This window comes from Drosophila erecta, unplaced genomic scaffold, assembly GCF_003286155.1.
Source record: "Drosophila erecta strain 14021-0224.00,06,07 unplaced genomic scaffold, DereRS2 tig00000000-arrow-pilon, whole genome shotgun sequence".
Lineage (NCBI taxonomy): Eukaryota > Metazoa > Arthropoda > Insecta > Diptera > Drosophilidae > Drosophila > Drosophila erecta.
This window is the reverse complement of record NW_020825194.1, coordinates 19,296,114-19,310,076: the sequence shown is the minus strand read 5'-3', so window position 1 is coordinate 19,310,076 and position 13,963 is coordinate 19,296,114. Positions and strand designations below refer to the sequence as shown.

General features: G+C 45.5%; 1 protein-coding gene across 1 annotated transcript; it reads left to right on the top strand.

The window, feature by feature from the left end:
* The first annotated feature begins 4,607 nt into the window (after positions 1–4,607).
* LOC6552656 (calexcitin-2) lies at positions 4,608–13,931 on the top strand. The gene is made up of 5 exons (XM_001979819.3): positions 4,608–4,705; positions 9,220–9,372; positions 11,042–11,094; positions 11,370–11,489; positions 13,064–13,931. The coding sequence occupies exons 2-5, from the start codon at positions 9,315–9,317 to the stop codon at positions 13,385–13,387; spliced, it is 555 nt and encodes a 184-aa protein (XP_001979855.1). The 5' UTR covers positions 4,608–4,705; positions 9,220–9,314; the 3' UTR covers positions 13,388–13,931.
* Positions 13,932–13,963: the final 32 nt, after the last annotated feature.

Here is a 13,963-nt window from a genome sequence, read left to right as displayed (position 1 = left end):
CTCTTCATATATTTCGGCATTGGTTTATTTACGAATGATTACCTATAGCTTTGTTTCTATGGCAGAGATCTGTTATTTAAATAGCTTCTCAAACGTAAGATATCTGATATCTTTTGCACTATCTCAGCGAATTGTCAAGAACATGTCTCATCAGGTGACTAAGAGATAGTAGGTATTGTTTAATGTTTGCATAGGCCTACGATAACCCCAAATTCGTTCTTTTTATAGAGCATTGCCGTTGCACTGAGCCGCAATTTCTAATTCCTCATGTATTTAGTATTTTGTTTGCACTGCTTCCTGGGTTGGGTGTAAGCAAAAAGAATTCCGAATTCCTTTGGAGGTCAGCTGGGCCAAAAAAATAGGCCTAGAGGCGGTGGACGGCTTTTGGCGAGTCAAATTAAAATTCAGTTTATGTGGTCGGAAGAGTGAAAGAGCTGAGGGCGTTATGCAAGCCTTTGTTTTGTGGGTGGGAAATGTAATAATTCCGAAATGACCCTCAAAGCAGGTGGAAATAATTGCGCAAGCGTTTCCACCGGGTCGGCGGTAAATTGAATTTGGCCCGCCTGAAAGGAAATCTGCAACTGCAGCGAAAATCTCGGGTCATCAATTCGCTGTTCGGCATGCTGCAAGGATGCGAAGGATCTGGGTCTGGGCATTCCAGTGCTGCGACTAAACTACACGAGACACATTCCGTTTGGCAAAACATAAATCTGGCAGCCAGCACACACAAGTGATCCCTCCCAAAAAAACCCCCTTGTTTTCCCCCCAAAAAAACAAACACACAAACAGCAAAATGAGAGAACAAACAAATAGTCAGAGATGCGATTGCGACTACAGATGCAGATACAGACACAGATACTGCTGCAGATGCGGATACAGATACAGCTACAGATACGGATCCAGATACTCCTGCTGCAATCGCATGCAGAATGGCTGAAAACATTGGAGGACATGTGTAATTTCTCACGTGCAACTGCGGGGTCTCTCTCTTTGTTGATTCCCATCCCGCCACTTTACCTCTTTTTCACACAATGCGGGGGGGAAACGGCGGAAGGACGCCCAGCTGAAGACAAACAAAATGCCAAATGAAACAAACAATAAAAATGTGTGTATGTACGTAGCAGCAGCAGCAGCAGCAGCGGCAGCAGCGGCAGCGGTGAGCATAAAAGCAAAGTGCTTAAAAAATAATAGTAAATTACACAGACAAGCACCGGCTGCCCGGCCACGACACGCCCCCTTTTTGCCACACAGCCATGCATGACAAGCTGGCGTTATTTTTGGGGCAAGCTGATTTAATCCCGGGCTGCAGGAGCAGCACAAGCAGCAAGGACGCGGGCGGTGGCGCCTCGGGCCCAGACGGCCCTTGGCCGGGGGCGTTGAAGGGTTAACGCTTTGCTCACCTGCCCTGGCCCAAAACGCCGCAATTTGCAACGCCCCACCTGTCGAAATCGGTGGGCGGAGATCCTCTGGCTGGGAGATGGAAATTAGGAGGGGTCACCGGAATGCCCTAACGTGTTTTCGGCTGCTCGCCTTTCGCGCCACATTTAAATTCAAAGGGAATTCCACGTTCGGCGGATTATAGAAGTATGCAATTTCCTGCGCCGAAACACTCAAATTGTTTTACTCGCCATTTGCTATATGAGAATTCATGGCACAAGGACCAAGTGTTCCGCTTCTGATTATGCCAAATGAGATGATTCCACCGAAATGGCTGTGAGTGCCGCTGCAGCAGAGGTAAATGCAATTTGGTTTAAGTTGCCCATGATGGCGCACGAGATTTGCATTCGGCTGCAGCCGCTCTATTATTTTGAAAATACTGCTGAGCGTGTGCTTGATTTTTTACCGAGCTTATCTCAGTGGCATCCACTGGGTGCAAATGGAATTTCATATATGATTCATAAACTTTTCGCTGCCGCAAGATAAATGATGTATCTTCTTCTATCCCTCTATTTTCTTTCCACAGACTCCACAACAGGAGACTCATCCTCGGCTGGGATACAAATGTTTCCATTAAATTCGGTTTGTTTGGTGGTTTCTTTTGTGACCCGCTTTGTTCTCGGCCGCCATTGTGGGTCCATTGCTGTTGCTCGCTGCCGGCGGAAGGCCACCCACCCACTTTTGTTGCCAAGCTGGAACACTAAACAATACAGCAAAATTACTTAATTTCATGTTGGTCTAATCAAGTTGCCATTGCCGAGCAGGTAAGCGACGAGTGTGTGGCTGGCACGGAACGTCCTCCGCACAAAGGTGGCCAGCGGAGGCGGGAGAAAGAGAAGGAGCAGGAGCAGGAGCAGCAGCCCCATCTGCCGGAGGGAGGGGGGATGGATCCTGGGGCAGCCCTGCTGTACTCAAATAATTTGCCGTTACCGTGCACCTTTAATGTGCGTACACTACCAGGATTTTCCTAATTACAAATGTTATTGCTTAAATTTTTAACTGCCTCTAGTAGAAGTACTACTACTAAAGGGAACGAAGGATTTGGAAGCGAATTTATACGGGCATTGGCTTTATAGATTCATAAGCCATATGGCACATACACCGTTTGTGCATTTTACTTCCGTGCAGTTTGAGCCACCGCAATAAATGCACACTTCTCTCAGTGTACTTTGTCCGCTCGTGTGTGAGCCACAACGGAACGTTTAGTGGTCCCACTTATGCGGCGGAGCAAAATGAAGGGAAGAGGCGATGCAGACGTGGAATGAAAGTCCAAAAACAAGAAATACAACATGAAATAGGTGGACAGCTAAACGCTGTGAAATGGGGCCAAACGCTAGAAGGCATTCAAGATTTTAGTGGGTCTTTGGCCAGGCTCATGTTAATTTCAAACTGTGTCAATGTCGGCTTCCGTTTCCTGCACACACACAAACACACACTCGCACACACGCACACACAGGCGTAGCCCTTGGCCACTTGAGATGCAAACAGGTAAAAAGGCCACAAATTTAAACATTTGCCTACTCCAACACGCACCGTCGCTCCCACACACTCACACACACACATTTACGAAAGGAAAGCAAGGTGGCCGGAACGAAACATTGGTAAAACGGTCATCTGCAATAAGCATCTGCTGCTGCTGCTGCTGCTGCTGCTGCTTCTGCTGCTGGAACAGCGTGAAAGTGGAACAGGCAGAGGCTGCAGGACACCCGCTGGGCGAGGAGCGCAGGATGTGGGCCAAAAAGGCACGGGGAGCCTGCTCCTGAGGCGCTTGATAAATTGGCAGCGACATTTCAGCCGAAACTTGACAATTAACAGCTGAAATACATGAGCTGTATATGTCTGCTTTGTGTAATTAAAAGCCAAGCGGACAGCCTGGAAATTGCTTGGCCAAAATGCTGCCATTTTTTTCTGCTCTAGCCACTTTTGTCGGCTGGTGGTCCACTCTTGGCCAAGATTGAATGCGCCACCAGAAATTATGCCGCCAAGTGAGCCTCTTATTGCTGCTGCTGCTGCTGCTGCTGCTACTGCTGCTCTTGCAGCAGCTGTTTTGACTGCCTTCTTCTTTGGGCCAAATTAACTTTAGCCGAGTTGAGCCCACAGCCAGCCTATGTGTGTGTGTGTCCGTGTTGCCTTCCTTAAAGGGAGTGCATGCCTGTGTGAGTGCTTCAGTTTATTGTGTGTGTGTCAAGGCTATGCTAAAAATTTGTCCAGAACATTTGCACATTTTGATTTGTTATGTTGCGGTGCACTGCAAACAAAGCCCATGCATTTGGTGCATGTTTTACTGAGTCACTTTGGTTTTACTTGCCAAGCTTAAATTAACTCATTGGAATTAAAATGCATGTCTGAAGCGTATTAAATTATGTGTACCCGTAAAGAATTAATTTTGTTGTTTTAAGTTAGAGTGCACTTGACTACAAACTGCAAAAATGTAGTTAGTAAATTGGTTAAATGGGTTTACCATTCAGCTTACCAATGTGTTGCCTACTTTTCGGTTAATATGAAAGTTAAAATACAATTTCGTAGTCCTTGAATAGTCCTTGTTGTCGTGCAGCTTAGACATTAATTCTTCGATGGAACCAAGTTTTGCGATAAAGGAGAAGCAGTTCTAATTTTTGACAGTAAGCCAGTATGGCTTACACATCCCTCAGTTCAGTATCTTTTTGGCCACCCGGTGGATCGTAAGCCCTGAGCGCAACATTGTATGCGAATGCCGCCCCGATAAGACGTGCCATTTAATTACCAAAATTTAAAGTGCATTCCGGCTAACAGAGCGCCCAGCATGGAGTTTTCTGCGAGTGTCAAATCCCAAAACAAACCCACGAGCAAATATGCCGCATGCTGATGACGACGGCGACAACGACGGCGACGGCGATGCCGATGTTCGGCTCGTAACAGTGCACGTGGTGGCCAAAAAGCACGCTACATGCACAAACTCGCACACGCACGCACACTCGCGTCGGGTGCAGCACTCACTCACACCACGACGAGTGCAGAGGCGTCGGCAGAGTCGGCAGAGTCGACAGAGTCGACCGAGACGGCAACTGCGATAAGATAAAGCCCCTGCGATGACATAGAGCACCCAGAGCGCCCGAGTTCTGCCGACGCGGGCAGAGGTGCCGGCGCAGACGGGTGGCGCATATAAAAGCCGCTGGCTCGATGGCAACGAGCATCACAAGACGGCCAACCGCGCTGCCGAGCAGACGAGTCCAGTTCGAGAGGGTTCCAAATTCCAGTCGGAAAGTGTAGAGTCAGTTCAGAAGCAACGGTAAAGTTTACGTGTATCTCTACATTCCTGCATTCTGCATCTCAGTACCTGAGTGTGTGTGTGTGTGTGTGCGGGTGCAGCTGTATTTGTGCTGAGAGTTTCCGCTACAAGAATAATAATGCCGCAACATTTTTCGAAAAAGCCCATTTCCAAAACCGACAAAAGAACAAGCCAAAGTAACGAGCCCAAGTGGGCGGCTCAAAGAGCTGCGAGGCTCAACAGGAACCAGAGCCCCAGTTTTCCTTGAGTGGGCAGATAGTTTGTGAAAGAAAGGTGGGGTTGGGGTTGGGGGTGGGGTGCTGTTGGTACTTTAACAAAAACACAACCAACCTCTCGACAATTTAACAACTGGAAGAATATTCTTACTTACTTCGCCCCACCTTGGTCGGGGGCCATAATGAATTCATTGAAAGCGTGGCCAAAGTTTTACCCTGGCCAAGCCAAGGAGCAGCGAGCGCTGCCTCTCCAAGGATCCTCGTCCTGTCAGTCGGCTGTGTCTGGTTTTCGGTCCTGTTGTTTGGCCAGGCATGCGTCGGTGGCCTTAGGCCGCGCATTGTGAGCTCCTTGGCACCGCTGCTCCTCGGCGGCTGCAAATTAAATGTAAATTAATGCAAATTACACGAAATTACTGCGAGCCGGACAATGCAACAAAAGGCAAATAGTGGACGTGGACTGCGGCGGACAGTGGACAGCGGACAACGGACAATTCCCGGAGCTGCATCAGCAGATAAAGAGCAAACGACGACGCCACTTGCATTGTCTATTATTTTAAATTGGCTGCGCAAATTTACGGCAGCGCAAAAGTAATTAGCGACGGTTGAAAACTGTGCCATCGTCCAACTCGAATTGAGAATGAAGATGGGTGAGAATTGGAAAAGCGATTGGGTCTGCCCATCTGGTCATCTGGTCGTCGGGGGGATTAGGCTGCTGCTGGGATCAGCAATCCGAGTTGTAGATTCACTGCTAATGGCAGGCCAAACAAGTATTCCAATGTCCAATTTGCATGCTGATGCAATCAAAACCATTACAATTTGTCCACAAAATCGATCAATCGCATGACTCTCGGAGCGTAGTATACTTTTCAGTACTGTGTCACATTGGTTAGCAATCCATGAAAGACTGTCTTTTTTCGACTGTATCCCATGCCACATTTTATTCTCTAATAATTTATGAGTATCCTGCCTACCCCTGCCCCGCGGGGAATTCAGATTTTGCATAATAAACACATTGCAGGACAAACCAAAAAAAAAAAAAACAAGAACCAGTTTATGCAAATCAAATTGTGTTGATAAACGAGCGGTAGGGTGTTCTCTAATTTGATTGCCCAATAAATTGCCGTATCGAATCAGAGCATTTCGCTTCTCGGGCGCCGGCACTAAATATGAAAATGCAATTAAAGCATTGATGTCTTCATATTGAAATTTATAACTTCACAGATGGCTATTTATTGCCAGAGTGGAGATATAAAGCTCGGAAATTCCGCCATATTTCCATTATTAGAAACTCGTTGCGCTGCGTGGCCCGAAATTGAAAGCGAAACTCAAACAGAACCCAATTAACGAGCCTTCGGCGGTGATGTTGGTTAATGTGGTCGCCTCGTACCACCAAAAGCCGACGCAGTTTTGTGGCAAGCAGCGCGTGGCTTTTATGCATTGGCGCATGAGTATTGGTAATTAATGGGAGGGCGGCGGCACAAATGACCGTGCCACAACGACAAACAAACTGCCGCGCCACACGGCGTATGCGTAATGTGCTCGCCGCCCTGCAAAGCGAACGCAGCGGAAAACTGGAAACAAATGGCATCGATGAATTCAATTTGCACGCATATTTAATTATTAAATGCGAGGACACATAATCCGCACAGCAGGCTATTAAAAGGCTTTAAATTTCCACGGCCATTTCCCGTTGCCATTTCGAGAGTGCTATTGAAATGAGATTTCGCTGCATTGGCCAGCAGGTTCGTAGATTATCCGGTTTCAACTTGGCCTAAAACAAGCAGACCGTTTTTATACAAATTTGTATATTTATTTATATACATTTATGTGTATATATTTATTTCCAATGACAAACTTTACCTCTATATAAGTATATACTATATATTCTATTCTATATTCTATATAGTATATTCCTCTATTCTATAGTATAAATTTATAATCTCAAAAACATATAAGCTAGGGGAGAATACATCAGAATATAACTCAAATGAATATTCTGCTTATTTTGGGATTAATATTAATGGCTTCCAAATGTTGAATGAAAATGAGTTTCATTTGTCTTAAACGACGAACAAATTTCACAAGTGGTCTCATATTGATTTATATTTTCCCGTATAAAAACATTAATTTCCTTATGCCCCTGGCACGTGATTGTATTTCAGTTGAAAAGCACTTTCCATTCCCTTCTGGAAAGCAACTCACGCAATTGCAATTGCCAATGGAGATGGAAAGGGCGCCAAATTGAATTTTACACTTTTTGTGTACTTTTAGCCAGTTGAGATGTGGATTATTTTTTCAGCATTCATTTTGTATTTCAACCAACTCTCTACCACTCCAATTTCACCTGATGTTAATTGAGGCGCACGTGGGGAATTAATGAACTGTGACAGTCTGATTTTTACGCGTAAATTTGTGTGCATTAAATGCTAAATGAAGTTGACATCGGCTGCCACCTTGTTTGCGGCCATCGTTAATTTATTAATTAAGCAAGCGATTAACGCTATTGCAACAATTGTCAAAATTTGCCTTTATGACAGCGAAATTTGTGAATTTAATTAACATTGCCGAAGTCAGCTTTGCACAAGATTAATCGTCCTAAGGGAAAAAGGGAAGAAGGCTTATTAGCTTTGGCTTATTGCAAAATACGGCATTATGCATTCTGGACCAGATGACTTTTTTAATTATTTTGACTCTGGCCTTTTGCTTGCAGCATATTACAGCATATTAATGTAGATAATATTGTGGGTGTTATTCCGTTTTCCATAATTGCCAATTGAACAGTGTGTTGCTTTAATCCACTTTTAAGCCAGCACTCAACTGCACTTCAGATGCCCGAACCAATAAAACCAATATTGATAATTCGTCTAGTGGAATAACAATTTCTGCTCCACCGTTTCCTTGCATGTTTCAACCCTGACTGCTTACAAACGCCAACCTTTTCGCCATAACAACATGATAATATTATCCTTAGTAAGAGTCAAATTTACGCGCACTTGGCCGAAAGCCTTTACGTCCTTCTGGATCGGATGTCTTATTTGAATTTGCCGCTCAGCAGCTTATCCAATTGGCGACTCGGAGATATTCCATTTAATTCCATTTCCGAGACAAACTGCATTTTGCCAAACGGAAGTGGTCCGCTTTTAGCCATCAGCCATCAGGCATCAGGCATCAGCCGTTGGCCATCGACGCTGTCTTGGCCATCCCGGCATCCTCGTCGCGTTGTCATGTTCATTGCATTCCACTTTCCACTTGACATCCTCGCTGCAATTTCCCTCTGTTGTGGAATTATGCTTTGGCTACCTTAGCGGCTCCGAGCTGAGGGGAACAACGCCCGTTTCTGGGGTGAGGGGTGTTCGTGGTCGAGGTCCCCGAAATGAACTTAGCCAAATATTTACTGGCTTGTGCAATGATAATGGTAGTGAACATAGGCGAAAAGGCTTGTTTTGTCTATGAATTCTGTTTAAGCGATGCATTTTCTAAATTTACGGAAAGATTCCTTCCATTAAGGGATTTTCTTCAAACCAATGAAGCCCTAAGCTAAACTTAAAGTCCCTTGAGACGCGCGACTCGCCAGCCATAAGCGCTGCGAATATGACGTTCTCGTTTATAGGCAGTTAATGCAAACACGAAGGCTTTCACAGGCTTTCAGCTTTGAGCGCTGGCAATGGCCCGGTCTGGTCTTTTGATGTTTGGGGGCCTGTTTAGTGCGTCTGCACTGCCAAGATACATTCCACAATGCATGCATGCATATATAGTTCTGTCTAATTTAGCACATGGCCCTGCCTTGCAACTGGCTTCTGATTGAAGGTTAAATGAGCCATGAGCCCCACAAACACACACGTAAGCGCACATAAACACACACTCAAACGCTTGCAAAGGGGGCGGGGCTGGGGGCAGTCTGAGGCAAAGCCAGTGCATTTGTGTCGCTTTTAGCTCGGCACTCGACCCGCCCCTTTTCCCCCAGGATGCATTTGCATTGCGCGCAGCAGCGTTTTCGCTCTTTTCGCATCCTTAGACAGTCCTGTTTTATTTCCTTTGCCCGAATTAGCTGGCATAAACCAAGGCAGTCAACTAGAGCAAACCCAATCCGTTTTCCTGCTGCCTCTGGTTCTATTCTGCTGGTTTTAGTTTTGGTTCTAGTTTTTTCTCCTGCTAGACGGTTATTTTTACGAGGCAGCACCACCCCTAATTGAGATAGAACTTTAAACTTAAACGCAGCCTTGTTTCCGAACACTCTTCATTTGCCATTTTGTGCCATCGACGAGGTCCGTTTAATTGTGTTTCTCGTTTTCATTGCAGTTCCCCATTTCCGGTTGCAACTGCGGAGAGCCAATAAAAGCTCAATAAAGAAAACAACCAGCGGTAAATCAAAGAGAAATAAAACCAACACAATAATGTCGATCTCCGATTTCCGCAAAAAGAAGCTGCTTTTTCTGTTCAATGTGTTTTTTGGTGAGTATTTATCAGAATTTAAAGTGACCGATGTGAAAAAGGAGTTACAAATCACAAGCCGCACGTGATGACCATTTTAAGAGGAACATCCCACTCCTGGGATGGGGATGGGGATGGGAAAACTTTGATTAGATTAGAGCTGATGTGGCGGAATCGGCTTTAATAGGGTTATAAAACACGGCCAAGATATTATGCGAATTCCTATAATAAAATCGCAAAGTGAATGACAGTCATGATCATGAGTTTCGCTTTCGGTTTAAGCACCGCCATATCGTATGTGCTGTGAAAACAGCGCGTATACGTAATGTGATGGTTCTCCTGCATCGCGTATACGTAAGTGCTCGAAATCCACTTAAATACGTCGAGTGTATTCCGCTCCATGCTTAATGCACAGAAGTGTTCGCCTGTCAGGGAAGTTAAACAGAACTTGCCAATTTAAAATTGCATTAAACGCAATGCAAATGTAGAAGGAACAACTTTCGAGGGGAGCGCACGAAAGTAGGCAACACTGTGTGTGATAGAGCTTAAGTGCATTTCAATTATGACTAATTCACCGGTGCGGTTCGCTCATCCCTTGATACCCATCCACTAACTTGGCTCATTGCCCGCTTTCAGCGGCAGCTGGTCAGGATATAACAAAAGAGCAGCGCCGAAAAAAAGGTCATAAAACGCAAACGCCAAACACTTGACACTGGCACTGAAGTGGCCGTTTGCACACCGTTGCAAATGATAATGGTACGCCCGCATGGCCAAAAGCCAAACGTGGGCCTCGTGAAAATGGCACTCAAAGAAATGGTCCCTAAAATAAACAAAAAATTAATCTAGCGTGGCTGAAGGGGTTCGTTTTAACGTTTTTAGGAACAATTACGGCGATTAAAAAGGCAGTAGTTTCTTAGGTGATGAAATCTATAATCTGAATCTATAAGAGAAATCATTTGTAGCTGAACTGCATGGCCTAAACGAAATGAAGCTATCCTAAATTTAATTAGGGAAATTCCAGAATATTTAGTTGTATCGAAATGCATTAGCAAATATGAGAATTGAAAGACATGCATTATTAGAATTTCAATGCTGAAATTAGCATAGTGTGAACAAAAGAGATTAACGAGTATTTATATTCTCATTAGTGAATTATGGGTAAAAGCAATTTGTATCTGGCCGCATGCTTTTTGGGCTTAGCCGTTATGTGGCGTTCTAAATTTAATTAGAAATCTATAAACACACTGAGATTTAGATATAATTTTGAAAGTACAGGGAAAAGAAGCAATACAATCAAAATGCAGCGAAACAGGTATTTTAAAAAGGATTTGTAATGTTATAAAAGTAGAATTACAACTTTTTTTGTGGGATTCCTTAATACCAGGACTCCTTTTCTCTGAGTGTCGCCAGGACTTCCGCGTGGCGGCTGGGTGACAGTTGGGCTGTGCAATTTTGCCGATGTTCGCACCACCGCCGACCGGAACTATGTCGCTGGCAGCCAAAAAATCCGTACATTGTTCCCTCCTCATTCTCATTCTTTTCGGCTCTTTTTGGCTCTTTTCGCCTGCGCCGTTTGGATCTGGGTTTTGGGCCGCACTGACCAATGCAAACAATGCGGGACCAACAACATGCGATTCACGCTGACTGCCCCCAAAATAACAACAATGCCGCATAATGCGTGCCGCAACAGATGTGAACCAAAGCGGCGAAATCGACGTTAAGGACTTCGAGCTGGCCATCGAGGTAAGTGGAGCGGAAATGGTGCTAGCAAAAAAGAAAGCAAGCGAAAAATGTGAATATATTTTGAAGAGTGCATGCGAGAAATGCTGGTGCTTGCATATGAACTACTCGTTCATACATCAACAATAGAGCTGCCCAAATGTTTTCCAGTTTTTGTTCCAGTTTAGTCTTTCGCTGTTATTTTTTGGCCGTTTGCATGCACTGTTTTTTGCCAATATCAACTGATAACTCAATTTGGAGGGTGCCATGCTGACTGTTATTGTTTCTGCCAATTGCAGCGCGTTTGCCAACTGCGCGGCTGGCAGAAGGACACGCCGAAGAACAAGGAGACCTACGACCTGATGATGGAAATCTGGACTGGCCTGCGCTCCAAGGCCGACAAGGACAACGATGGACAGGTGAGTTCCATTCCTACCCACCACCCCGCCGAGTTGCAAAGGCAATGCAACTAACTACATGTCAAGTGATTCGGGTTTTTGTGCGGCTCCATTGTCAGTGCCAAAGTGCTGAAATCCATGGACTGCACTCGATGCCATTGTGGCAGCAGCTGACAAGTGTGCAGGTCAACCCAGAAGCACACACACACACATACATACCTCGAGGTATGTAGGTCCTTTGCACAGACAAACGCAAAAAACGGAAGAGAAATTCCGTTCATAAATTTGCCTTTTTATTGGTGCGGAATGCGAGGGGTAAACAAATTCCCTGCCAGCGGGCGGAAATTGAATTGTGAATTATTTGAGCAACGCATTCCGAATTCCAGCCGGGGACTTGCCAACTAGCCGACTTGCCACCAACTTTCTTCTCATTACCAGGACCAACTTTCTGTCTCCTAGACTGCGGGATGCAGGTTTCCCGCACTTTGCAACACAATGGCACTGGCATAATCGCACCATCGCCAGTGCAGCAAATTAAATTATAATCCGGCCCGGCAGAGCGTAGTTCAATATCAACACAAGCGACGACCAAAACCCGCAACAATGCGATACAAAGCGAACAGAAATTGAAATGTCAGACCGACAAAACCTCGGCTTAATTCTATTGGCGCATTCCAAGGGTTACGGGTTTGCTGGTTTACTGGTTTACTGGTTTACGGGCACTTTGTGCGCAACTGAACGCAATGTAGTCGACCGAAGGTAGTGGAACTTGGACTGCCATGAAGCCACAAAAGTTCTGGCCAACGGCCAGGGAACTTGATGGAGTTTTCTGCCAAAATATGCCAAATCCCCAGCTATTGTAGCTCCGCCTTTGTGGCAGTCAGCTTAAGATTTATTGTTCACTTTCCGCAGCAATCCAAGTCGGAGCACGTGCCGTGACACGGACCCAAATTAGCCGGAAAAGGAGCTGCAGTCGAGGCCAGAGCAGAGAGGACGCATCTCTTTTATTTTTGGCGACACAGCAGAGGGTCAAGGATCCAAGCCACATTCAGCCGGCGGCCATAAACATTGAAATATGCACTCGGTTCGAATTGCTGTTTAGAGCTCATTTCTGGAGGGGGTGAAGTGCCAATTGGCATAACAAGTGGTCTTGGTCAGACACTACCCTCGCGTTTATTTATGGCCGTATTAAAACATGCCAAAACGTAACGGCTGGCCACAATTAATGGAATGGGGTGCTGGCCCTAGGAACTGGTACCCCCCCTGGTACTGCCTTCGGTTTCGGTTTCGGTTACGGTTTAGGTTTCGGTTTGGGCAATGCCGTGGCAGGCGGTCAGCCAAGTTGGTCAAGGCGATGTTGCGGTAATTGCCTGGCTCGTTCGCTATTGGCAGGCTGAAAATGTTAATATCGCATCACTAGATGGCATAAATTACGCCCCCAGAGCAACCATAACGTGTTTTATGGGGCATCTCCGCCCGAGGCGATACCCACTAATGGTCTTTTCAGCACGGGGCGGGATGCATGCATAAATCTGGGGGGTTCGGCAGTGGCTAATCCGCAATCTCGACGCTTCATCCCATTATGGCTCTTCCAGGTCAGCGTGGACGAGTGGTGCAACATGTGGGACGCCTATGCCAAGGATCCCAGCAGCGTGATGGACTGGCAGAATGCCTACATGAACTTCATGTTCGACCTGGAGGACGCTTCGCACGATGGAGGCATCGATGTGACCGAGTTCACGCTGGTCTGCTCCAGCTATGGCCTGGAGAAGACCGAGTGCGAGGAGGCCTTCGGGAAGATGGCTCAGGGACAGAGCGAGGTCACTCGGGAGCAGTTCGCCGCCTTGTGGAAGGAGTACTTCGCCGCCGAGGACGTGAATGCGCCCGGCAACTACATTTTTGGAAAGACCAGTTTCTAAGACCCAGCCAAAGAATAGGAGCTCCGATACTGGACATACTGAACAAATGCAACAAGTGAAATTATTATTAAAATTAATTAATATATCTATTGTCGACAGGGGAGGCAGATAGATCTCAACCCTCCCGACTTGATGATCCGTCGTTGTTAGTTGAGTGTTGTTTTCTCTCTAAGAATCTCAAGTTTTGCCCAATTCAATGTTCTAATTTAGTAGCGTAATCTGTCTGCAAACTATTTATATTTTATATACCAAGGCTTCGAGTAATGTGCAAGCTGCAGTATCTCTACACATACACATATGCAAAAGTGTACCTTTACGAACTACGACTATATCTAGCGATGATATCAATTACGAGGTAGGATCTCCTACAGATCCGTATCAATGTGGTGCGTAAATTAAATCAATTAAACTGTCAAATTGTTATGTGTGTGTAGTCGTCGTTTATCGTCTCGCATCTATGGCGTATAAATTTAAATGTAAATGTAAAGTGTTCCAAGAAATTACAATAATAAAATCAAAGTATCTATACAAAGCTCTGCTCTCACTTGTTGCTGTCCTTGCATTTTCGACTTCAAG